The sequence below is a fragment of the Lineus longissimus genome, chromosome 19 (assembly GCF_910592395.1).
Source record: "Lineus longissimus chromosome 19, tnLinLong1.2, whole genome shotgun sequence".
In the NCBI taxonomy this organism is placed as follows: Eukaryota; Metazoa; Nemertea; class Pilidiophora; order Heteronemertea; family Lineidae; genus Lineus; species Lineus longissimus.
This window is the reverse complement of record NC_088326.1, coordinates 4,251,163-4,278,045: the sequence shown is the minus strand read 5'-3', so window position 1 is coordinate 4,278,045 and position 26,883 is coordinate 4,251,163. Positions and strand designations below refer to the sequence as shown.

General features: G+C 42.5%; 3 protein-coding genes and 1 non-coding gene across 4 annotated transcripts; 3 read left to right on the top strand and 1 right to left on the bottom strand.

Moving 5' to 3' along the window:
- LOC135502868 (WD repeat-containing protein 35-like) lies at positions 1 to 18,312 on the bottom strand. The gene is made up of 25 exons (XM_064796021.1): positions 18,193 to 18,312; positions 17,559 to 17,751; positions 16,843 to 17,037; positions 16,463 to 16,542; positions 15,665 to 15,745; positions 15,096 to 15,261; positions 14,228 to 14,499; positions 12,965 to 13,057; positions 12,580 to 12,672; positions 11,715 to 11,911; positions 11,105 to 11,228; positions 10,351 to 10,460; positions 9,483 to 9,696; positions 8,833 to 8,961; positions 7,970 to 8,058; positions 7,232 to 7,435; positions 6,618 to 6,764; positions 5,808 to 5,940; positions 5,367 to 5,429; positions 4,703 to 4,915; positions 4,110 to 4,248; positions 3,306 to 3,533; positions 2,514 to 2,643; positions 1,524 to 1,592; positions 1 to 1,182 (listed from the first exon to the last, which is right to left on the bottom strand). The coding sequence occupies exons 1-25, from the start codon at positions 18,214 to 18,216 to the stop codon at positions 1,011 to 1,013; spliced, it is 3,558 nt and encodes a 1,185-aa protein (XP_064652091.1). The 5' UTR covers positions 18,217 to 18,312; the 3' UTR covers positions 1 to 1,010.
- A 222-nt stretch (positions 18,313 to 18,534) lies between these two features.
- Positions 18,535 to 21,110, top strand: LOC135502867 (large ribosomal subunit protein eL30-like). Its single transcript, XM_064796020.1, has 5 exons — positions 18,535 to 18,600; positions 18,712 to 18,772; positions 19,384 to 19,529; positions 20,365 to 20,495; positions 20,997 to 21,110. The coding sequence occupies exons 2-5, from the start codon at positions 18,749 to 18,751 to the stop codon at positions 21,047 to 21,049; spliced, it is 354 nt and encodes a 117-aa protein (XP_064652090.1). The 5' UTR covers positions 18,535 to 18,600; positions 18,712 to 18,748; the 3' UTR covers positions 21,050 to 21,110.
- A 1,247-nt stretch (positions 21,111 to 22,357) lies between these two features.
- LOC135503002 (small ribosomal subunit protein eS8-like) lies at positions 22,358 to 26,020 on the top strand. Its single transcript, XM_064796253.1, has 6 exons — positions 22,358 to 22,384; positions 23,134 to 23,240; positions 23,970 to 24,069; positions 24,525 to 24,700; positions 25,082 to 25,211; positions 25,872 to 26,020. Exons 1-6 carry the CDS (start codon positions 22,381 to 22,383, stop codon positions 25,979 to 25,981), a joined length of 627 nt encoding a protein of 208 aa, XP_064652323.1. The 5' UTR covers positions 22,358 to 22,380; the 3' UTR covers positions 25,982 to 26,020.
- On the top strand, positions 25,365 to 25,462 carry LOC135503506 (small nucleolar RNA SNORD46). The gene has a single exon (XR_010449905.1). It is a non-coding gene; the product is annotated as a small nucleolar RNA SNORD46 (small nucleolar RNA).
- Positions 26,021 to 26,883: the final 863 nt, after the last annotated feature.

Below are 26,883 nucleotides of genomic sequence, written 5' to 3'. Positions count from 1 at the left end.
TTAGTAAAGGACAGATAGTTTTAATGGCATTCTGATATTACAATTCAATAAACAAATACACAAAGCACTGTGTTAAAATGCAAAGAACATTCGCAGAAATTCACTGAGATATTATTTGATTTTAGGGATCACATCAAAATGGACTGAAGCTGAGAAGTTCCATACATTTCATATTTGAGTTGATAATGATTGTGATAATAGTGAGTTCTTATATAGTGCTTTTCACTGTATTATCTTCTGTCCCAAAGCCCTTTACAATAGCAAACATTATTACCCAGCCTATCCAGAAACCTTTCTGGAGAACCAAGGGCAGCCACAATGTTGCCCACACAAGGACATTTCAGGCCAGTTGAGAGCTACAAAATGGCACTGGCTGGGTAATGGACAACCATGTTTTTTGCCAAAAAGGAAAGAGAAAAAATTCATACATTTTTAGCCTCAATCAATTTTGAGATGATCCCTTTTGAAGTATGGATGGATATATAAATGTTACAACACAAATGGACGGCATACACAAATAAAATCTCGAAATATAGAATAATGTTGACCGATGTCTTGCTCTGTCCTTGAAATCGCACATGAAAAGGGGATGATTTTGGACATGTTTATCCTTCTGGAAAACTTTTCATACATTTTATACGAAAACACTGATTTTTACACAATTTATATATCATCAACAGAGACCCAGATGTCTCAACTCGCGACCACAGAATGACAGACAACTCATTCCAGACAAGGTCTTAACTCGCGACCACAGAATGACAGACAAGTCATTCCAGAGGTCTTAACTCGTGACCACAGAATGACAGACAACTCATTCCAGACAAGGTCTTAACTCGCGACCACAGAATGACAGACAACTCATTCCAGAGGTCTTAACTCGTGACCACAGAATGACAGACAACTCATTCCAGAGGTCTTAACTCGCGACCACAGAATGACAGACAACTCATTCCAGAGGTCTTAACTCGTGACCACAGAATGACAGACAACTCATTCCAGACAAGGTCTTAACTCGCGACCGGAGAATGACACAGAGGACAATGGACACGATTCGTGATCTCGGACTCGTAGGCGCGATGTTTGCATGTGGGACACATCCAGAACTGGTAGTCCAATAGGGGGCGCCCTGTCACGATGCAGGTGGGGAACTTGGTATCACAGTTGGGGCAGACAGTCGACCTGGAAATGTGAAGGAAGGAATTATTTCACAATAGCAATTATAAAATAATAGTATGGAAAAGAATTAGGCGGGTGCTCCCAATTCAACAAATGGCAATTTTAGCAACTTACAAGTTGTGAAATGAAGTGGTCAATCAGTCAGCGCAATTTACTACCAACAAATATTTTTTTAACATTTTATTTTCGCGAATGCACCATGAAATGCGAACTTTAAAAAGCGTTGAAATTTTCCTTTGGATTTCAGCAGCAAACAGGTCTTGAACATTTCACAGTATTCTTCAGCCAAAATTCCGAAAAACGTGAAGATTTACTGATTTTTAAAATGAGTGATTGAAACTTACCAGTCAGGCATTTGTGATTCGCAGCTCGGACAGTCCACTTTGTTAGTGCGGCTGTCCTTGGGACTGTGTCTGAAATGACAACAATGTTACAGAATTAAACAAGCGGGACTATAGGCAATAGAAGGGGGTCAAATTGGTGGTCTCAGGTTGATAGCTCCATGAAGCATACACACTGCTTGCGTACATTCAGTGCTCCTACTGTCCGAAATTTGCACAAAAGTTGTACGCAGTTTACGCACAGGTGAAAGTAGGTCACTGTGGGAGCATTCATGTAATCTACATGCGGGGACCTACATCACTTTGGTTTAACATGTTAAAGCAGCAGTTTACAAGTTCAGTATACCATCTCCACTTAACTGCAGGTCTGCTATGAGTAGCACTTCCTACCTGATCAGACATTCTATTTATAAAACCTAAAACCTATCGGATTGCAGTGCAATACTATCCTTAAAGTGATACTATGATGTGATTTACAACTTTGCGGAAATACGTCCGTTTTTAATTGTTGATCACAAATGTAAAGCTCGAATTTTCCATTTTTGATTAGATTTATTATAAAATCGCTGTTTTAATCAAATGTAAACCACCACGACCACGAAAATGTTCATGTTGTGACATCATCAACGAAAACGTCGTCGGCGTAGGCAATTTCAACGGCATCGAAGTGAACCGTCCAGGGGGATTAAAACCATCAATTTCTAGTTAATATGCATTTCGATTTGAAAACCTTACCGATTTATGAGAAAGTGACGTAGTCATTTGTCAAAAACAGCTAAAACATTATATGGTGAAATTTGACACGAGTTACCCTTTAAGCTCTGTGCTCATAAGGATGTACAGGACGATAGGTCAGTTGAATACTGCTCCCAATACACAACTGGTTTAAGTTACTCGTAAATTGCTTATAAAACGTACGCAAATTCAGAGATGTTAATTTTGACCGTTGCTGTATGTGTACTTCTACATGCCAGTATCGTTATCTCTACTCACTTTGTGAATATTTCCAATGCCAGTTCCTCATACTGCTCACGTTGTTCTTCGGCCATGTTTTCTAGAGATTCGAGTTTGATGAAAGCCTTGGACGCCGAGCCAAATGCTCGGTTTGCGCAGCTGGCCAGCGCTGAAATAACAAGTCATTCATGTAGTTTATTGTAAAATCCAGAATTGTTGGTAAGGTAAATGTAATAACAGAATATAGTGATGGTTTTGACTCTATAAACAGCATGTCCGAGATTGCTCTCTGCCGACCTAAGGGAGTGTAGCAACAGCAAGTTGGATTCAGTAGAAAAGAATCCTTTAGTTTCCCCTCCAGAGCCTCGAGCTAGCTGACCCCCTTCAGACACCAAATCTGGTCAATATCTGAGTTCGCATAGAATTCGAGGAATTCAAAGTGAGTGATGTTCCTTGATCTGGTGTCTAAAGGCCCCACCTAGTGAGAAACAAGACTTCACCACAGTCTGCGGAGTCACTAGAACAATAAAACCTAATTGGCACCTAACCACAGTGGCACATAAACACCCCATCCCGCCTTTGAGGTGGATGATTACTCCCTGGAGAATCACACCTCCAAGTGCAGAGCAAACACTACAGAATGAGGACTGTTAACTTTCTAAAATCACCCAGGAAAGATTTCTAGACTCAATATGCCCTAGGTGGTGTAAAAGAGTAGGGTGTGAGGTGAAATGTCTTCTCCTGAGCTAATGTGTCCTGGCAGTAATGAAAACTGTTTGACCAGATATCACAAATATAACTTGACAAAATACCAGATAAAAATGTAATTACCTAACAGTGAATAGACGGCCTCTGGGTTGACAATATCCTCATAGTCTCGCAACAGCATAGCTGTCCTCATTGCCGCGTCCACATAACCATCGTACAGCTGCCTCTGCGCCAAGATGTACCAGTGATACGCCTCGGCGCCGCGCCACGCGTTATCTACGACTTTACTGTCGGTTATATTGGCGGCGTCTTCCTCCAGTAGACCGGCTAGAGCAGACGTTGCTTCAATACCTGGTGAGGGAAAAACAGGAGGTACGAATGAATACAAAACTTCCAAAAGAAATAATCGATGTCTCTCTCTGTTAAGACCCTTGAATTTTAATCTAATTTAATTCCCTCAGTTCTCCTAATAGTCTTTCATTCACGACAAATATAAAACTTCCAGAAGAAATATCACGCCTGTCTCTGTTAAGATCCTTGAATGGCATTTTGAGTAAGGTTTACCAATACCCTAAAGGTTCTTTGGTTCTTTAATAGCTTTTTGGTCATGACATTTCACACAGTCTACCCTGTGCATTGTCAAGTGTTTAAATGACCCATAGTCCCTGTGTCAACCCTATTCAGCTGCTTTGGGCCTGAAAGACCTATTCCACATGAGATATGGGCCTTTCGTTCAGGCACCCCCAACCGGCTGAATAGTGTCAACACAGTATATACAAGTGTTGTGTCACACAAAGAAGGGGTTGGTAATTGACACACAGACAGAACAACTCAATGCTAACATTTAGTTATACGATTGTAAGCTGTTGTTATAGGTGAGCCTTAAGGAGGGACTTGAAAGTTTTGAGGGAATCAAAGCTTCCATACCTGCTCTCTTGCCCTTGACCTTTGACCTGGAGGTCATCTTCATCTGTTCATGGTACTGTTCGATGAGCAGAGCGGCAAGGACGTAGAGTTTCTTCATACGCATGGCTCGCGAGTTCTTCTTAGATTCCTCCTCAGCAATCTGAAATTATATTGTTACAGTAGAACCTCTCTATTAAGAACACCCTCGGAACTGACAAATGCTCTCCTTAATTGAGAAGGATCATGATAACAGAGGTCAAAATCAATAAAAATTACCACTTTGGGACCAAATCTAGTGTTCTTGATAGAGAATATGTCCTTAGTAAAGAGGTGTCCACTAAGGGAGGTTCCACTGCAAATGCTTTTGGAAAATTTCTTAATTTTTTTAAAGATGAACGGACAATTTTAACGTTTTGTAATTTGATATCGTAATAATAATAAACAACACACTAAAAAATATCACTGCGAAAATCGCTGAATTTGTAGTTCATGCAAGCCCCCTGGCGTGATGTTGTCAGACGGAAAAATGACCGCACAGCTAGTACGCCAAAGCGAGAGTGGTCATCGAATACGACGACACTGTATCTAATTAATACAACTTCAAACGAACAAACCTTGAATAGCAGTTTCGCTGCATCCAAGAAGTGGCTAGCCTTCCGGTAGAGCTCAATAGCATTGAGAGTTTTATTCTTCTCGAGGAGATGCTGCGCGTATTTCGCCAGGAGGACATCGATTTCCTTGACGTTGTGCGTCTTGGCGAGGTCAATGGCAGTGTTCCACTGGTTCAACTGGACGCAGCAGTCGATGGCCATCTTGATTTGGGAGCTCTGAAGAGAAGAAATTGACAGAGGTTTAGTTCAGACATTGCTGATGGGTACATTAATGTATATCTTGGTCAAGACCGCAATTGAATTCTTAGACTTCAGATTAGAAATAAACAAGGAAACAATTATTGACCATTTGATGGCATCTTCTGGCTTGTAATAAAAGAGTTTCCGTAAGGTGGGGTGACATTGGCCAAAGTGGTGTGAAACCGTCTACATTTTCCACCCTAAAGCTTGAACCATACATGTCATGGGGTACAGAGAAATCTTTTACAACTGAATAATTGTACAAAGCTAAAAGTGATCATATTCTGGCTCAAAAAATGTTTTGGGAAGTGGGGAAAATTTACCCCCAGGGCCATTTTCACCCCATTTCACGGAGGTTTCGCCACAAAACACAGGTTCAGGTTTTTTAGGCATCCAAACAATCAGAGTTGGGATAGATATTATTTACCTTGGTATAAGCTTCCACAGATTGCTCACACATGCCAACAGTCACAAACATCTTAGCTATCTCCTGGAACAAAACAAGGACAACATCAGAAATATTTGCTCTACCATTCAAAAGGCAGACGCCTTCACCACTAGAACATCGCCATTGGGATCATTTATATGTACAGTAGAACCTATCAATTAAGGATACCCTCAGGAAGTGCTGTCTTTAAAAGAGAGGTGTCCTGATTAGAAAGGTCAAATTGAATGGAAACACCCAATTCGGGACCAAAACCAGTGTCCTCTATGGAGAGAGTGTCTTTAATAGAGAGGTGTCTGCCAAGGGAGGTTCTACTGTATTCAAACACTACTGTTTCAGTAAATCAGTCTTCCCAATTCATTACCTTACAATTTAATTTTACTAACTTTTCTTTACTAAAAACCACAAACAGATCTAACTTACCGGCAGCAAGGCATGATTCTCTGGCAGTGACTGACACATCTTCTCCAACCCGGTGTAATCCTCTAACATATAATAACACTCGGCCAGCCTCTCTTGGTTACGACCCTGGACGTAATATGTCACCGCCTGTTGCCTGTCATGTGAAAAAGACGACACTATGTAGCAAAGGTCAAAAGAACATGACATGTTTGACTACAGTTGACAAAAAAACAGCGCCTTAACCCGTCGCCATCTTGTGTGGACAGTGGATACAAATAATGAACAGTAGAGCTTAGTTTTATCTACAGAGTCGAAACTGTTCAACAGTTTCGCCATCTATATCATTAGGATGAAAATTATACTACCGAGTGTGTTTGGTAAGTTCAGAGAAGGTATGACCAAGTGCTAGTGAATTTAAATTTTAGTAGGGCATCACGTGCTATGCACGTCACCTGCACGTCATGGGACCATGTACATGATGTGCTATGCAAGTCACCTTCAGCAAAGCATAAAGGAGTTGGTCGGGAAAAATGATGCGGATTGGGAAAATGCATAATTCAAACAAAAAGACCCTGGTAATCATTGCCATGACAGCTTATAAGATCTGTTCTAAAGCTAAACAACAGCAAACTTGATCAGAATCATATGAATCGGTTGGGCGGGGGGATGTGACAAAAGCAAGGCCCAGTCTCAACATGGTGCAGGGATGCCCTGCAAATACAAAGGAAAAAGCTTGAGAGGAATCCCAGTTTGGAGGCAGTGGACGTCATCGAGAAGTTCCGGTCATGCACAAGGCGGATGCTGAACGAGATCAAGCCAACTCCTGCTTACCATTTCTGTCTGTCGGCGTAATAATCCCCAATAGCGTTCCAGGCCTCCTCGAGCTGCACGTCGTCACCCCCGCCAGCCCCCGTCTTCAGCAGCTGCACGACACGGAACCAATCGCCCAACTTCTTTCTCAGCGACACAGCAAGATCTCTGAATTTGTAGAAAAAAAAACGTTTCAACCGACTAGAAATCTTCAAGGAATTTTTAAAATTTATTTATAATAATTGTCTAATTGTTGCTGTTGAGAAATATGAAATTTAGGCACAATAAGGAACCTTTCTCAGGGTACACTGGCACTGCTGTAAGGAGTACACCCTTTCCATCAAGAACTCTGTTTTTTGTTCAAGAACGGTCATTTTAAACCAATTAGACATCGGTAATCAGGACATCTCGCTATAAAGGACAACAACTCTCAGTCCCAATGGTGCACTTAATAGAGAGGTTCTACTGTACTAATAAATCACACGGACAATGATAGACCTGTGATGACCTCGTCCTCATCACTGGTTCAGATAAGAGTAACTGGTATTGGGACAAGACCCAGCTATGACTTTGGCAATTCAAAGTGGGAATACTAAATTAATTTCCCCTTTAAAAAATTGAAAATTGCAACTCACCGCCTATCCATATCAAGGTACATTCTCTCTGCCTCTTCGAACCGCTTGAAATAAGCCGCCACTTCTGCCTGTTTCATCGTGTCGCTCTGCAGATTTCCGAGGCGTTTCACAAACTCGATTCCCTGGTAGTCCTTACATCGGACAAACGCCTGATCGGCCACCTTCAGGTTCAGGGACTCGAGAGCAGACTCGGCCAAAAGACGCCTGGAAATAAAGGGAGAAAAATTGGAAGGGCTTAGAGCACACGGGACAGGAATCCCATTTCGAAATATATTTGTTGGCTGGGGCATATGATGCTAATGCCGGAAATATCAGCCGAAGCTTGGCAGGAGACGCCCTGGCTGCCAGTGGATGTCATATCTTTCCACACCGAGTCACTGCTATGAGATGGAGAAAGACTGACGACACATAACCAAATTCAGGACCAGGCCCAGGATCTGGTTAGCTGAAGGAAGCAAAGTCCTTCCTGACTTACACCCAGTCACTGCTAGGTGTTGGAGAGAGACTGCTGACACCAAGTCAAATTGAGGAACTGGCCTAGGATAGGGTTTGCTGAAGGAAGCATGTTGCCAACTACTGCGCATTTGACAGATGATGGCGATGAGTTGGGTGACGCTGGGTCTTTGCATGTTTTACGTAGCCTTGAAAATGTTGAGGGTACTGATACGTACATAAAAAAAATTTGTACCAAGATATATATTTGTACCACAACTGAAAATCAGGGTAAAAATCACCTACCACAGTCTTGGATGAGGATTGTCTTCAATGAACTGCTGTGCGTCATTGATGCCGACTTTATCCAAGAGATCGCGACTGTCTCTCAAAGACTGAAAAAGATCACACGATAATAGTAGGAGCCTAATAGCCTAGGAGAGGTTAATATTGCTGGTTACAATGCAATAGGGCCCGGTTTTGATCCCAGGGAGAACCCAGGTCGCATTTCTTGATGAACCGATGGAATAATGTATATTGCACTCATTGCACATATTGGGAGTTGAAAATCGGGAAAATTGATTTTTTTATGCCCTTTTTTCAGGACACCGGGATTGACCAAGTTTATATTGGGAGCTGAAAATCGGGAAAATTAAATTTTTTATACCCTTTTTTTCGGGACACCGGGATTGACCAAGTTTATATCGGGAGTTGAAAATTGGCAAAATTTTGTAAATTCTAAGCCCTTTTTGTCTTTGTTTAAATGGCAATAGCTCAATGATAAGAATCGGGAAAACTACAAACAAAAGTGAAATGAAAAACTGAAATCTGTCAGAAAAGCACAGAACATGGATTTGATTTGATAATAATAACAGTGAGTTTCTTATAAAGTGCTTTTCACCGTAATTATCTACTGTCTCAAAGTGCTTAAAAATCACTAACACTATTGCCCAGCTTATCCAGAAACCTTTCTTGAGAACCGAGGGCAGCCACAATCTAGCGCATTTAAGGACATTTCACGCCAGCGAGAGTTACAAAGTGGTACTGGCCTGGTATCGAACCAGGGACCTCCCAATCACAAGGCCGACGCTCAACCGTTGTACCACCGCGTTCCAAACAAGGCGAACCACTGTAGCGGCCCTTTTGAAAAATCTCTGAAAAACACCCACCTTGATTTCCATTTCCATGAGGTATTCCTTGTTGGGGTTCTCAGGATCTTTCATGAGTTCATCCAGCAAGACAGATTTGATCTGCAGGTCGTTAAACTGGCAGATGTATCCGCTGCTCAAGATGGGCTCCTGGAATGAAGCAGACGACCAGTGTGATATAAACAAATCCAGTACATCATCATCATCATCATCAAATAAAGGCATCATGGCCCAGGCACATAATTTGAACCAAGGTTGGGTACATTTCCTCAAAAGAACCAATGAATTTATTTTCCCAAAGAGAACCAAAGGACACATTTCCCTGAGCAGAATCTTGGCTGTCAGATTGGCACAAGGGAGACATCAGCGTCTGTCACCTGAGGTACCGGGTTTCGATTCCTGGTCAGTCACAACACACTCATATGATAGATTGTGCAACTCTCTCCATGACAGCGTAGGTTTCCCCCGAGTCTCCGGTTTCCTCTGACTCTCCAGTTTCCTCCTACTCACATTAGAATAGCCTGATATTGTTATAAAGCTAATAATGTCCCAGTTGACGCTCAGGTCTTAAATTAACATTTTCATTTTTACAATCAACATGTCTGAGAGATTCACACATTATCTAGCAGAACTCGATAAAAAACATCTCAACGACTACAGACTGGTCCTACCTCTGGGTCCAGCCCTCGGAAGATGTACATCCTGGTCTTCTCCATCATCGCGAACAACTCTGGATTATCCTCCGCCCACCGCATGTCCCACACATCCTTCCTCTCAAAATTGGTCAGGTGTTGACCGATCACTTCCATGCCGCTCGCATCGGTCACGCGAGCCTCGAGGTCGAAGAACGTCAGAACGCCGGCAATGTCGATGGTGGCGAGACGGCTAGAAAAACGTTGAAGATGACGTTTGATCTATCAAAGCTTATTCGTTTATTTTAGAAATAAAACTTTTTTGTTTCTCCAAAATGCAACATTACGGAATGTCACTCAAGTTTAATGTGTTTATCTTATATAATAATGTAAGTTAAACAGAATGGACATTTTTGTGTATATAATAGATTCAGAATGGTGGAGAACGGTAAATGAATTGAGATTTCGGACCATCCGCGAATACTTGTAGCTTATAACTGATCACTGATCAAGGCCTGAAAGTTCAAAACTCATCTTCAGCACCTCTTATTTGAGTCAAAGCAAGGCTTATGACCTTTTAGGGGGTGGGAGGCAATGAATTGTCAAGTTACGTCTGTACTCAAGAACATGAGGACAGAAAGCAGGAAGCCTACGTCATCTTGAATATGAGCCTAGCACTCTATTAAAAAAATGCAGATTCTTCATTGTTCCCATAACAGTGGAACCTCCCTTAGCGGACACCTCTCTATTAAGGACAACCTCTCTATTAAGGACACTAGTTTTGGTCCCAAATTGGTAGTTTCTATTCAATTTGACCTCTCTAATCAGGACTCCTCTCTAGTAAGGACAACACTTGCTAATCCCGAAGGTGTCCTTAATAGAGAGGTTCTACTGTATATTTACTTACTTGGATGTGCAGTTGAGAGCAAGTTGATGAGGACGGCAGTTGAGGACATGCTTGTGAGACAGAGCTAACAGAGGCATAGCATAGCGATTGACTGTACCAGACTCACGACCCTGAAAATGATACACGGAGACTCAAAATGAGAAAGTATGGAGACGTTGGGACACACAACAACATCATTCAAGGCTTTTCCTGTAGTACTGTGATCACCACAAAAATGCAAATGCATTTCAACCGCCCACCAGAAAGGCTTATCAACTTCTTGATTCTTTTGAGTATACTGCCCAGTTTGAGTGAGGGATTGACACTTAAACAGCCCAATCATTTAAGAGGAAACAGCCATGCTTTACATTTGCCGAGCTGAGTTTTGGCATGTTTTTCCCCATAAAAAGCGGCAAATTTAGGTGAAGGATCTGACTTGGGTAAAACATCTCCTTTACCTGGCTTGGTGGCAAAGTATTAAAGTCACTGATGTAGACAATAGTCAAGTAGAGAATAGCACAACGACTTTTAATTTATCCTAATGGGGAGTTTTTGAGAATGAGACAGATTTGCTTTGAAACAGATTTGCTTAGACTCACTTGCCATGCATATGTGACGACAGAAAAATCAGAAGAAGTAATTTTGGAATTATTTTTGTGGTGGTCTGCATCATGGTGCCCCTAGTTGGGCATTGCAGATCGCTGGGTCTGCATGTCAGCATGTCGGGCCCCATCAGCTGGTTATAGGAGTATAAAAGCTCTGCAAGTAGACTTACCACAACTAGGACTTTATCTGATGCTGTGATACAGCAGATGGGATCCTGGGTCGGCTGTAGAGCTTTTCCAAAGTCGGCCTGCTCGGCGCCGCCACCAGTCGGATTGTCATCGATGTGGTGCAACCTAAAACAAGAACATCAGACCATTAAACTACTAAGTCGGGGTTGTTCGCAACAGAGATCAGTTAGGATCCTGCAAACAAACGATTTTTGTTGTCTGAACCTGTAATTAGATCACGTGCAATGAGATCATGCGCAATTACATCGCGTGCAATGAGATTACGTGAAATTAGATCGCGTGCAATCAGATCACGTGCAATTAGATCACATGCAATTTAGGAGGCCACGAATAGGCATAAGGGACACAGCCGAAAGCCAATGCCAGACAGCAGACAGACACCAGTAGACATCCTACAAGACTGTCCCTTGCACCAGGATTTATGACAGAGATTCTGGCCCGCAGACACCAAAGTCGAGGACAAACTGTGGGGAACACAGCAGGACCTCGAAATGAAAAGTCACTTCATCTCCGCCGTTGGGCTGAAGTTATAGGTTAGGGAGGTTGGTTGAATGCAGAAGAAGAAGCCAGGGGTAGTCAAAGAGTACCCACCTTTCCTGTCCTGCCTTCCTCTTGCCCGAGATCTCCATCGCAGCCAACTTCTTGGGATTCTTGAACTGCCATGTGTAGAAGGCTTCTTTTGATGAGGCAACGATGTGGGTCTTGGTCATGGTCAGGTAGACTGGGTCGAGCTCAATGTACTTGGAATCAAGTGGTGTGCCCATCGAGTTGCACAGGACAAGCACGAACTGGAAACGAAAATCTATTCAATTCAGCTGGAAAATTCATCTTGTTCTGTTATCAACTATATTGTAAACCAAGAAATTTTCATAATTTTCGCGTTTTTGCGGCCGGAGAAGGAAACTTCTGTTACAGTGTCTTCAAAATGTTGATCTATAACTACGCCAAAGAGGCAATATTTTGAAAGTCTGTGTCAGACAGTGTAAGGAGCACCCCTCTTAAATTACACTCGCAGCCCTTTTGAAATCCCAAGCCACCTACTGTTATCAATGAAAAATCAATCTTTTCAGACTCTTTTACAGAAAATTCCATGGAGAAAATTTCTTGGGTAAAGAGACTGCATATCAAAAACTCTGCATGAAGCTGGTCATGCCGACTTACCGGCGATGTGCGTCAATCCTTAAAGTATCCTCCTATGGACTGACGCACAACGACCAAGATCGGCCGGGAAGCTGACTGATGTAAGTGCCAGTCGCCTGTCCAACAGATGACCACTCAACTTTTCTTAACTTCCACTTCCAGCCCAGGAGATAACGTGCCAATCATTAGGCCAGAAAGGAACTCCTCTATGACCAGCGGGTCAAGCCGTGCCATATAACTGGGGCTACAGATCGGTACAGTACACAAGGATGGAATGTGAGCATACAAACTTTAAAGCATGTTAAGACATGTTTACCTGACCAGTCGCATCGTCTGCCTTGGTCGACAAGCAACAGTAATCGCCACACGCAGCAATCGAGAGAAGATTCTTCACATATTTCACATATTTCTGGAAGGAAGGGAGGACATATTTATTAAACTTTACGCTTAAAAGCTTAACGAAATTTTCAGTTGTAATTTTGGCTGCCTTGGATTTTGTGCTGAATATACAGGCCAATGTTCTAAAATAAGAAAATTTAACTCGAATTTGAAAATTTCTGATTGTGTAATGATATCAAAACTTCACAGCATGTATTTTTGGCTTAAATCTAAGTGTATGTCGGAGGCAATTGTAAAAGCTTTATTTGAGTTTTAAAATTACTGCAGAAATCGAGAACACTCTTTATAAATGCATAACTCACCTCATTATTTTTGGTGTCCCAAAAGATCACACAGTATTCCTGCCGGTCCGGTTTAGTGAAGGCATACACCACAGTGTTTGAACAGAAACCCCACTGAAATAAAACACATCAAAAATCTTCATAATCAAATACCAACACGTTTTTAATCAAGCCAATGACAGCGCACAAACCTAAAGAATGTCAGGAGCGAGTTACTGTTAAGGTTGACATTCATGCACAGTTACAGAGTTCCTGAATAAACGGCAGTTAAGGCATGCATCAGAAAATGTGCACAAACATTCTACCAACATTTTGTGTACACTTACAGATGTACAGTAGAACCTCTCAATATGCCGTTAGGACTGACAAATGCTGTCCGTACTCGGGAGGTGTCTTGATTACAGAGGTCCAGTTGTGCAGCAATGACCCGTAAGTGACCAAAACCACTGTCCGTAATAGGGAGGGTGTCTGGTAACAGAGGTGTCCACTAAGGGAGGTTCCATGGTACATTTGCGTAAATCTCTAACAATGTCTTCACAGGAACAATACATTTGAACCAAGAAAAACTCAACACACATTTTTCAGAACTGTTCTTCCCATATCAGAAACCTGGTCCCATCCGCGGCTGTGTTCACTTTACAATGCCATCTCCACTTCACGATACCTGACTAGCATGACGACTGACGTGAAGTGATGTGCCATCTGATATCTAACAATACAGCTAACAGTTGATAATGTGCTTCATTACGTCACTAGCAACTTGATTTGCAACCACCCCTAGGCGAGTTTTCTATTAGCAACTTTCGACAACCTCCCCCCTTCGTAGGTGATGACGTCATTTTGTAACAAATGCACTTGAACATCACCCCCTGACATTGCCACACCACCAGTGGGTGGCCTTAGAGTTGCATCTTATATCAATTTTAGCCAATTAGCATCAGGTTGCGCTGTTTCTCACGTTTTATTCCCGAACCCAGCATTACTGTTAACCCAGAAATATTTGCATGCCTTTTTTCGCGTTTACAGATAATCGCGAAAATGAAGCAAAAAAGCAAATCTATTAGAAAACACTGTTGCGTGGTTGTCAAAATGCTAAATTAGAAATATGCTTAAGTAGCAATTTTACAAAACCGCAAAAAATGGCCATAAATCAAAGACACTGTTCCAATTCAAACGTTTACCAAATTAGCAAGTCTACACCTAGAAATCTCCAAGGGTCTCCCAAGAAGGGGATCTACTTGACAAACAGTGAACATTTTCAACTTCAACAATAGTTTTCCATACCTTATAATCTGGCCTGATGTTCGCAAAGTAGATGAAGGAATCCACGGCCAGTGCTATCCTGAGTGATCCTCCCTCCCACGAACACGAGTACATCTGCTTGCCGGGAACCTTCAGGGTGCGTAGGTGTTCCCCGAATGGCGTGTAGAATTGAACCACGTTGATGTCGCGATCTTGGCTCGACGCTTTCTGCGATCCTGCTACGGCTAAGACGGACCCGTTGTGATTCCAGCCGATGCGTACCACCTGCATCCCGGTATCAATCAAGATTGGATCTGAAAGAGAAAATAGTGACTAAGGTAACCCTCGAATTTTCACGGGCCAAATATTTTGCAGAGTTTATTGATATGATGATTTACAAAATTTTAAATGTTGATTGGAAAGAGGAAAGGAATTTTATAATCGCCAAAATTAAAACAAATGATTAAATTGACCAACCAATTAAAAATTTTACAAAACCGACACACAAAAACTGGGCAGTACAGTGGAACCTCCCTCAGCGAACACCTCTCTATTAAGGACAACCTCTCTATTAAGGACACTCGTTTCGGTCCCAAATTGGTTGTTTCCATTCATTTTGACCTCTCTAATCAGGACACCTATGTATCAAGGACAGCACTTGTCAGTCCCATGGGTGTCCTTAACCACTTGAGGGCGGGATACTTTTTGTGCCAAAACATCACCCCTGCCATCTATACGCAGACAGAAACACTGCAGACATTCAGCGAATCAATTGTACAGTAGCTGCACGTGGAATAATGTACAGAAATCTTCTTGTATGGACGCTCTCCGCCAGTGAGTCACAGGTTTTTTACGCGTACAGACGCTCCCGCGGTTAATAGAGAGGTTCTACCGTACTTTGATGACTTACTTTCGTCAGTCTCGTTCCTCATGATCTGGCATCGCCCACTGTCGTAACACAGCGCCAAACACGGCGCGTTGGGTTCCACGTAGCCATACTCTCCGTTATACCATTCGAGGCCGGCGATATGAACCGCACCGGTCACGTTGGTCAAGCAGTACACCTGAACCTTGGACTAGAAAAGAGATGAGAGAATTTGAAATACATGTAACATAACATGACATAAACACAGATTTAGATAGGGTGTCTTTCCACTGTGTAAACGTGTTCAAAGCGCCAACCCCTCAAAATGTCTCTCAAGACTCAAATAGCCATGTCTTTAGCAACCTCTTAAACGAAATGATATTATCTGCCATCCTGATATGGGCCGACAGCTGGTTCCAAAGAAAGGCCCCACTTGCAGAAAAGCTTCTGTCCCCAAACGAGGTCTCAGTGCACTTTGGTTGTGGTTTGAAGATAGGAGACCTGAATGCTTTAAATTGACCGTACATGTATACAATTTGCCAAACAGTGGTCAAAGTGACATTTCAATAACTGCCCGAAATAAAAAGTCTTGAACCGTAACACAACAAACTTACAATAAAGTTTCCACCATTGTCGTAGATCTGTGTCTCACCGTTCACCATACCGAACAGGAGGATCTTGCCGTCAGGTGACCACTGTGAAGGAGAGAAATCATTGAATCTAAACAATTTGACGGACCATTATCCAACCAGAACCCAATAGCTGGTCATACTAAACAGCGTCCACCAGTGTCCGCCAGGTTTAAAGTCAGGTATAAAGTCATCAAAATAAAATATAGTAGCCATAAATGAAATAAGTACACCATAAAAGACATTTCCTGAAAATTTCATGATATTTGGGTGTAAGACAAGGAAAATACTGTCTAAAATCACAAGGCTCGTGTGGTATTGGGAAGCCCTATCATTTCCTCCAAGTCAAATCCAACATGGCCACCGACTTGGTGGTGGACGCTGGTACATTTTAGACAACAACTCGCTTCTCTAGCACACATCAGTCATGAAACGATCAGGAAATGTGGAAGATGTCCTGCTTATTTCATTTATGACCATTAGATTTTATTTTGAGGACTTCATATGCTTTCAAACCTGGTGGACGCTGATTAGTATGACCCCGCAATAGCAGCCCTTTTTGTCTCTATATGATGTAAGGTCGCTCAAGTGCGCTTCAACAATTCATTGTTATTGTTACCAACCATAAAACAAAAACACTTTTGAATAAAACTTGTCCATACAAGTAAAAGCAAGCACCATAACGCAGGCTGAAAAACACCTTCTGCAGCAAGGGATAACACAACTAAAATTTATCAAAATGCTGCATCTTTTGAATACAGGTGTTGAACCAAGTGGACTTACCATGACATGAGCCAATTGGAGGCCCTTCAACTCTTTACCCCAGATCCTGTTTCCATCAACTGATCCAACAATCACGGCACCTGAAATAGACAACTCATGTTTCTCACTTGGTGATGTCTTTTGCTTGCTTTGGCATAGACACTCAGTAACAAGGAACCACAGCTTATAGTGCCGTCCAACAGAATCTCATTAATTTATCTCATACCGAGCTTCAAACTTGTCATAAAAAGCCAGGAATTTTTATTTCCTCGCCAGTCACGCTGGTTTATCCAGAAATACAATAAATAATGGTTCAAACCTGGGCAATATTGCATGGAGCCAGCAATGTTAACCTGGAGACTATGAGGCTCCTCAAGTCCTCTGAAGAAACATATACCCACCATCTTCATAAACAATGCATATTTTCTGCCCCTCAGCGTTCCATCTCATACTCCTGACTACGGACTTGTTCCTGTTGTTGATCATCTCTTCATACCAGGAGCCCTTATAGAGCATCCACACGATGATCAGACCGAACTGATCGCTCGTCGTCAACTTCTGGTAGTGTTCATTCCATGTTACGACTTGTACCGCACCTGGAAATCAAAAGATATCAAAAAAAATTGATAATGCTCCGTTTTGGCTCAACATAGAACTTGTCTTGAATTGCTGAAACTTGCTATTCTGATTTCAATGACTGACGAACAGGCATCGTTTGTCTTCAAACTCATTGTAATTGATCATTAAAAGATCACAAAATATCAGGGTTTAAGGCAGGATTTGTTTTAACGGAACGTTTGGGGGGGGATTTGGTGACCAAGCAACTGCTTTTTTCATGCGTAACATAAAGAACTAACAAGTCATTTCGCAAAGAGTGATTCATGGGATTCACGATGTCACTTTTCACCCTGACATCATGTTTTCAAGCCCAAGTCAGTTTAAAATCGTGACAAGTGACACATGACTAGTGACACAGTGAATCTTACATAATTCCGGCCTGAGGCGATTACCTACTACTAGTACTATGGCCTTCAAGTGTTTGGTTGTTTTCAAGCCTAAGTCAGCTAAATCATGACAAGTGACAACGTGAATTCTCCGGCCTAGGGTGATTACTTACCACTATGGCCTTCAAGTGTTTGGTTCATAGAGAGATTACTGGGCGCAGCCAGTCCCTTGACCTTTGCATCCTTCCCTGGCTGCGTCTCCAACTTCAAGACCTTCAGGAGACCATCCTCACCACCACAGGCAATGTAACCTTGTTCCCTATTCCAAGACAAGCTACGCAGCTTGGTGTTGTTTGGAATGGCAATCTAGAAAATCAAATATAGAAATTATATGAGCCATAATTTTAAACTAGGAACTCTGTACACCTTCGTCTACTAGTACTACTCTGACTCAGCGGTGTGTGCACATCTCGTGGCCGACAGAACAGAAGCTTAGAGCTTATACTGGTCTGCTAGCGTCCGGATGGAATTGTAGTCAATTACCGCTTGTTCCACAGTACAATGTTTCTTGGCTAGTAAGATTCATGTAATGATTGGTGTAGGCAAAATAGGCTTCGCTTGTGCTTTTGATGGTTTTGAAGCCAAGTAAGGGGTGAAATAGTGGAATTGATTATGCCATTGATTTTTTGCTGGTGGTATGAGGCATCTTGTCAATATGTCAAAATCGAGAAGCTTCCTTAACAACCACTCGTTTCTTTTCAAAATTGGCAATGGGGCTGTCCTAAAATAAGTAAAACGGATAGATACCTTTTTGCTGAGATAAATAAACATCTTGCTTGAATGAATCAGCGACTAGAGAGGCAGAGAGAGACGTTTTAATCGAGCTAAATTCTCAGTTGTGGATTCATCGCCGCCATGATCCAAAACTATGCAGACAACTTCACGCGAGATTCTCGGGGGCACCTGCTTTTCAACCTCGTACCTGGGTAAAATTTTCGTATGAATAATTCCTTATATCTCTAAAACTAGACATTTCAAGACAATCTTTCTTTCAAAATACGAAGATGACTGTTGTTCTGTATGCTGACAAGTTGTCAATATGGGTATACAAGTCTGAAAAATTCTGTTTCAGGCATTTCATTCTGGTCCCCAAGTAAAGTTCCATCGAGAATTGTGGGTAATCGGCCTTTTGCGAAAACGTGGTCGACGGGAAAGGTGTGTGTGTGATAAATCCCGATTTTTCACCCAATTTTTCACATTATTGTTCAATATTTACCTACTTCCCCAGCAAACGTTCACTTATCTGAGTATCCCTTTTTGTTTAAGGTTGAATATCCCCAGCAAATACCACACAACGGTCAAAATGGCACCAACGACTAAGAAAACGGTAAGCGTGGCCCGCCCGTGCATTCATGCACAGTGCAGTGCATGAAAGTCCAAGTGACTATGCCGTGTGCACGCTCATGCGTATACTCCAGTCAGTCAATGAAAACCTGTTGAACTGATCATTAGAATAGGTCACTGGCACTGATCGACTTCACAGTTTACTGAATGAATGGTCCTCGTCAACATGTCATCAGGGCCAGTCAGGTAGGCACCGGGACTGCAGGAGTGGCTGTTGGCATGGCAATAGGCAGATCCAGGCAGTGCCAAAAATGGAGAAAATACAGGAGGAGAAGGGCCTAATAACCGTCCATTATTGCATAATGACTATGATCTAACATCTTGGATAAATCCACAGGAATCATTATCAACTCTAAAAATCTTGTGGAAATTGGGGTCCCGGAAATGAAATTGACAAAAGTACCCTGAAGTGAAAGAGGTGTTTTCTCTGTTCATTGTCATCATCACAAGTGTGTGCAATTGATGAGCATTGGATGAGAAAAGATGGCAGAAGTGTTTTCTATCCAACAACTCAATGTATTCCTATCTTCCTTGTCATAATTTCACACTGAAATAAACTCGCTCTCTCATCTCTTACTTTTATGTATGTTTCAGAAAAAGGCGATCGAGAACATCAACAGCCGCTTGGCTTTGGTGATGAAAAGTGGTAAATGTGTCCTTGGATACAAACAGACCCTCAAGGCCCTCCGCCAAGGCAAGGCTAAATTGGTCATCATTGCCAACAACACACCTCCCCTAAGGTAACTATGCGTAACATGACTTGTTTTATTCTTCAGAGGCTTTATCTGTACCCTGTCTTCCTTAGGCCACAGACTTATTCCCACAGATTTTGTCTCTAAGGCTTGAGCTTTTTGAGCTACGGTGGAGTGGACCTCTCAGTCCCCTGTGTATGTGACTTCGGAGCTTTAAGCTACGATGAAGTAGACCTGTCAGTCAGGGGTGTATTGAGACTTCGGAGCATTAAGCTGCGATGAAGTCTATCTCTCAGTCAAGGTTGAATTGAGACTTCGGAGCATTAAGCTGCGATGAAGTCGACCTCTCAATCCCGTGTGTATTGAGACTTCGGAGTCTTAGGGCTGCGATGAAGTCGACCTTGTTCTCATTCCTTCTGCTCTGTATGTCTAGCAATTCATGAATTGCACATTCTACACGACTAAGTCCTGGCAATTGATGGTGTCAGCGTATTAGCAAATAAAGTGAGGCCTACAGGAAAGGAACTATGGTTCTGAAGGTAACAGATGAAAAGATTATTTGTTGGCGGCGTCTTGAACATGTAGAAAAGAAGGCTTTTGGTAATCACACATCTAATGTACCAGGCAAATTTCTATGTTATTGTATCAAGAGCCTTGCAATGCATTCCTAATCTGCCCAGTTGGAATTGTGGGTCCAGTGATCATCAAGAAAAGAGTATAACATAGTCGTAGAAATCTCTATTTAAAAGTGGCTTCCATTTACCAATTATTTATGTAACAGAAAAATGTTTGTCTCATTTCATGTTACTTAGAAGCAACACAATCAGTCAAATGTGCCAGTACATGTCAAGCCTTGTTCTAACCTAAGCTATTGTGTTTGTAGGAAGAGTGAGATCGAGTACTACGCTATGTTGGCGAAGACTGGTGTCCACCACTACAACGGCAACAACATTGATCTGGGGACTGCCTGTGGTAAATACTTCCGAGTGACCGTCCTCAGCATCACTGACCCAGGTGAGAGTTCATTTCCAATTGTCTGGGGTCCCGTGTCATTAGTTGGTGGGAGCTTTTAACCTATGCTCCAAGGGATATGTTTCCAAGAGGCAGGACAACCGTTGATTTATTATGTCATTAATAATGTGAAACCTGGCACCAATTGGCCTATTCCTGTCTGACTAGATTAGGTGGATAGCTTGCGCAGTCATATACCAATGAAGTACGAATGATGATTAACATCTAACCATCTTTCGGCTGAGATAAAATGCTGAAATCCTTAACTGATGTACTTCACATTTTGCCTTTCGCATAAGTTATGAGAAGGTCTATTTTTGTCTGTAATGCGCACGAACAGTAAACACTCGTCAAGTGCAACAGGACCAGATGTACAAAGCATGTGAAATGAAAGTATGATCAAATAAATATTGTGGTACCGTAAAACTAAGTAATGTCATTCATAAAAACAACCATTTGTCTCTGTTTCCATTCTGGTCAAAACTTTCTTGTTTTCTCTTCCAGGTGATTCTGACATCATCCGAAGCATGCCCGCTGGTGGAACAGAAGCTCAGTAAATGGAATTATCATGATTAAATGTAAAGAAAAGAAACAAAATAAAAAAAGTTAAAAAACATAGAGTTTCTTGGTTGTCTGTTGAGACGTGACTTACTTGACTTGAACCCTGTTACTCCAAGTCATCCTCATGCAACACGACTTCTCCTAACGCATGTTTCCATTGAGGGAGAAGGCATGTATCAAGTGAAATGGTCTGATATTGTCCGGGTGACTACAAGTGGAGTGAGGTTCGCCTCGAAGCTCGGTTCATCCCTATTCAAAATATTGCCCTAGCCTACTTTTCTGATGATGCAAGCATTAGTTCAACCCCTGCAGTTGTATGGTCTTGCATTGGAATTTGAAGATTTTAGTGATATGTTGGACTTGCACGAATCGTTTGGAATTGTCAGTAAGATGAAATCCATTTAGGACCACAGATGTACTGTTGTGAGATGATGCCCCTTTCCAGCCTGGAAATTGTTTTCAAAGGAGTGGACTTTTAAGACGGTTGTGACCCAACTACCGGCAGAATATCATGCTAGTTTGTGTAGGGACGCCATTTGTCCATCTTCCCATGGCTGGCCATGCATGTATATTAGGAATGTGTGTTGTGTAAGAATGTTCTGATTAAGGCTGAGACTGCTGGCCTGGTTGGAAAACCAGTTGTGACACAGTGAAACCTGATTATTTTGGTGAGATGGAGACGACACGTTTTGTTGTGATATGCGAAGTGTTGTTGTGGATGCTCTAGATAACTGTTTGGCCCTTCCATCAGCGCCATCAGTCCCCTTTGTGTCATGGCTCCTGTCTTCAGTTGTGTGGCCAAATGTCTACGGGTCCCTCGCAGGTGACACTTGGCACAGTCTCCTCTCTGTTCCCTTCTCCAGCATCCTGTCGAGAGACTATATAGACCTTGAGTCTAGCTCTATGCGAAGTGGAATGACTGGTCCTACAAATGCAAGGTAGTCTACGAGATATTATAAATGTCTAGATGATACGTGGCCGATTTCCAGCCTATATTTACAAAGGTACTTGAAGGAAACAAACAATGGCAGTTCTAACGCCATTAGCTCCAGTGTGATAAAATGATCTAATTTTGGAGCACTATTTTTCATTGGTGAGCGCAAAATTTTTTTTAATGACGACTGGGACAGGAGACCAACACTTTTGGAGGATGACTCAAATCTTAGGAAACTTTCTGTCTCTGGAGTTTATTTTACCAGTGGTTGTGACAAGACATTCCATTCATTTGTCACAACCTGTAATTTTAGGACACCGTACAGTGCTGCCGCCTGAGCGAAAGACCACAAACTACTACCCACAATCCATCTCTTTAATTTTGGTCGCCATCATGGGTATGTTTCCTTTCTGCCGAAGTGTTTTATAATCGCCTCATTTTGCAGCTAATGGAAGTCCATCTTTTAGAAAGATCAGAGAATTGTGAAACAAATAACACTGACGATTTATAATATTCCATCAGTTTGTTTATTTTCGTACTTAAATATGGAGAAAAATGATCGGGTTCGTCCTGTGTTCGGGCATGACCCTTTTATACGTATACATTGTCTGTGCATGTGTGTATCGTTCTGATCGTCATGATCGTAGAATATCGTCCTGATCGTAGTGTGAATTCAAGCTGATTTTGTCATGAAGTTTGTTGCCTTATTTAGTCAATTCGCCATCCTCGGACTGGACTAGACTAGACGATAGGTCATTTGGTGGTGTCAATGCACTCATGTCGTTGCATGCAGCATTCAGCAGCGACACACTTCAATCTTTAACTCAAAGTTTGTGTGGTTCCTGCCATTTGAAACAAGAATGAATTGTAGTGCCGTGATTTTCACTGTGGTGGTTTCCTCGCAAGTTTCATGGTAGAAATTGCATGTTGACCAGTCGGCAGATACACTGCCTGCCCTAGCCCCTAGGGTAGGCCTACCGTGCGCGCTTCCACAATGTGAAACAGACATGGCAAGCAGCTAAATAGTGTCAACAGTGTTTATTATGAGAACCTTGGTTAAAGTGAAGTTTTATTTGAATGAAGTGTAGAGGACTAGTGGTAATGGTATTGTCCAATGTTGATGTAGGCCTGTTTGTATTTCTTCAGGTATCTCGCGAGATAAGTGGCATAAGAGGAGGAAGACCGGAGGTCGCCGGGAGCCCATCCGCAAGAAAAGGAAGTTTGAATTAGGTCGACCTGCTGCTGGTACCAAGGTCAGTAACTAAAGCAATACAGAAGTGGGAATGACTTTACAATCCCCGTTCACTGCCCAAAAAAAAGGTCATCGGTTGTCTAAAGAAGTGCTGCCGTTCAATGGATTTATAGTTGAATGCGATCAAACTATGTCATTTCTGATCGGGATTGTAAATTTTAAGCCAGAACTTAGAAGTGGACATGTCAGGAACTGTGTGGAGTGATGGAGATGAAAATTACACCTAAAATTGATAAAACTCGCCCTAGGACCACCAAGTTGAGCCCCTAGCTCCTGCAAAGTGTCTTTGCCCAAAAGAATCGATCAGTCATATCTCTTGATTTGACTTGAAGGATGATTCTGTCTCTGAGCAATTTTGGTGACTGCACTGGGAATTGCTGAATAACTTGGGCGTCAGGAAGGCAAAATATACAAGGTTTTTTTGTTGGGGGTGGGGGGGTTAGCTCTGCCTGTTCTGTGATCTGGTGTATAGTACCACATGAACCCAGGACATAAATTTGTTTATGTGCGTTGTTGAAACTATGAAAGTAAATGAGCTAATTTCTGTGTTGTGATTTCCGTAAGTCTGTTGTTGAAGTAAGTGTGATGATTTAAACTTACCATCTTTCGGCTGATTAAAAACGTTGCTGAAACCTTCATACTGATTTACTTCAACCAAGAAAGATCGGTTTTACCCTAACATGACTAAAACGAATCTGTTGGATTTGAAAATCTGGTGACTCTTTTGCAGCTTGGGGCCAGACGTATCCACACTGTGAGAACTCGAGGTGGCAACAAGAAGTACCGTGCCTTGAGGTTGGACACTGGAAACTTCTCATGGGGTTCTGAGAGTAAGTAGAGAGAAAGACTACTTCTTTTAAAAAATAAAGATGTTAAGAATTAGGCCCACAGCAGTGGCCGGCCACTTTAGTGCCACCCGTGGTGTCAAATGGCACATTGTTGCTCTGGATTTAATTTTGCCAACACTTTCTATTTTCATGATATTGCTGATATATTTCACTCTGCTGAGCGCATAGGGTGGCGGTGTTGCCACGCTGTGTTTCTGCTGGCCTTTCTAGGCACATTCCGAAAACTAAAAAGTGAGAGAGGCTATGTCAGAAATGGTTAGGACCTTGCCGCAGGGTCATATTACACCGGAAGTACAAATGATGAACAATTTTATCACCATCTTTCGACTGAGCAAAATGCTGATTCCTTTGTTACTGATGTACTTCTGAACAGAATTCGGTACTAACGCCCCCAAAATTCAGCAGTTCTCAGTATTTTACTGCCTCCTCCCTTCCAGGCCAGAGCCGCAAGACTCGTATTATCGATGTCGTCTACAATGCCAGTAACAATGAACTCGTGCGAACCAAGACACTCGTGAAGAACTGTATTGTCCAAATCGATGCTACGCCATTCCGACAGTGGTACGAGGCTCATTATGCCATGCAGCTCGGAAGGAAGAAGGGAGCCAAATTGGTAAGGACCATGGGCTTGTTCAGTGTATATCATTCCTCAGCAGATTCGTGGCTGGTTGTTGTCTTTCTTTGGCGTTTTTCTTTAGCTCTTGCATTGAGGCCGTGGCTGAGAGGCATGATGTGTTGAAGTATGTGTGATGATTAAACCTAACACCATCTTTCGGCTGATATATCGTTGCTGATAATCTTTTTCTGATGTACTTCGACTGTAATCTGCCTTGACACAACACGGTATCTTAAAATACCTATAAGAAACTTAATAATATAACTTCTGGAAATATGAAATAAGGTCTTGATTATGTGAATCGATTAATTTAACACCGACTTTGTTCTTCTACTGCTGCCGGTATTATCTGCCATAACACCATACTTAATTTTACAGACCGAGGCCGAGGAAGCCAGCTTAAGCAAAAAACGCTCCAAGAAGACGCAGAAAAAATACGAGGAGAGGAAGAAAACCGCCAAGGTTGAAACCGCCATCGAGGAACAGTTCGCCACTGGACGTCTTTATGGTGAGTGTTGGTGTCGGCCCAGAAGTCTCGTTTGCTCTGATAAGACTTATTTTTCTCCTTGCAAGGTGGAGATTGTGTTGTGGTAGGGTTGCTCAGCCCGTCTTGGCAGCCCCTAGAGGTCACTGGGGCAAGAGTGCAAGCATTTGTTTGGCTCAGCAGAATGATGAAGTATTTCGTGGAGTTGTTAGTGTGCCGTCTTGGCTTTGTGCTTTCAATGATGACACGACTTGTCATAGTTACTCTGACTGCTAGTGCTAACCAAACTGCATGGCTACCAGAATACTACCAAAAAATACTTGGGTTGATGAAGAGATTCCTGAATGAGAGAAACTACTGTTCTCCGGCTTTCACTCAAGTAAACACTAGCTCTTATGGGATTGTTTTAGTATTGAGCGGCTGCCCGGCCCTGCCAGCTGGCCGTGACGGGTGGGGTCTGGTGGCCCCGGACTCCACATCCTTTCAGGTAGCACTAGCCTTCCTTGGGGCATAGTGTGTGAAAGGATAGGTCGAGTCTGGAGGCCCCGGACTCCACACGCTTTCAGTTATATCCTTGGGGCGTAGTTTGTGAAAGGATAAGCCAAATGCATTAACTGCTAGAACTTTAATACTGTGTGTTCCTTTTGCCAAGATGCTAAAATAGGTACGTCTTTGTCATTGCAGCGTGTGTTTCGTCTCGCCCCGGACAGTGTGGTCGTTGCGATGGTTACATCTTGGAAGGCAAGGAACTCGAGTTCTATTACAGGAAGGTCAAGGCGAAGAAGGGAAAGTAAACTGTACAGTTAAATAATAAATTAAAAAATACTATGAAACATTTGCCTTGAATTGTTTTGTTGCGTGGTAATTGCTCTGTTTAATCTTGAGTAGTACCACACTGGGATTAACTGTCCAAATGTGGAAACATTCTTCTTAACCAGAAGAATCATCTCTGGTTCCAGTAGGCAGGTTGTGACCCGAGGATAGCTCCTTATCTCCATTTTCTGTAGCAGAACATCACCTCTGGTTCCAGTAGGCAGGTTGTGACCCGAGGACAGCTCCTTTTCTCCATTTTCTTTAGCGGAACATCATCTCTGGCCCCAGTAGGCAGGTTGTGACCCGAGGACAGCTCCTTATCTCCATTTTCTTTAGCGGAACATCACCTCTGGTTCCAGTAGGCAGGTTGTGACCCGAGGACAGCTCCTTGTCTCCATTTTCTTTAGCGGAACATCATCTCTGGCCCCAGTAGGCAGGTTGTGACCCGAGGACAGCTCCTTATCTCCATTTTCTTCAGTGGAGCATCACCTCTGGCACCAGTAGGCAGGTTGTGACCTCAGGACAGCTCCTTGTCTCCATTTTCTTTAGTGGAACATCACCTCTGTAGTAGGCAGTAGGCAGGTTGTGACCCGAGGACAGCTCCTGGTCTCCATTTTCGTTAGTGGAATATCATCTCTGGGACCCGAGGACAGCTCCTTGTCGCCATTTGCTTTAGTGGAATATCATCTCTGGCTCTAGTAGGCAGGTTGTGACCCGAGGTCATCCCTAGTAGAACATCACCTCTGGCTCCAGTAGGCAGGTTGTGACCCCAGGACAGCTCCTTGTCTCCATTTTCTTTAGTGGAACATCACCTCTGGCTCAAGTAGGCAGGTTGTGGCTCGAAGACAGGTCCTTGTCTCCATTTTATTTAGTGGAACATCAC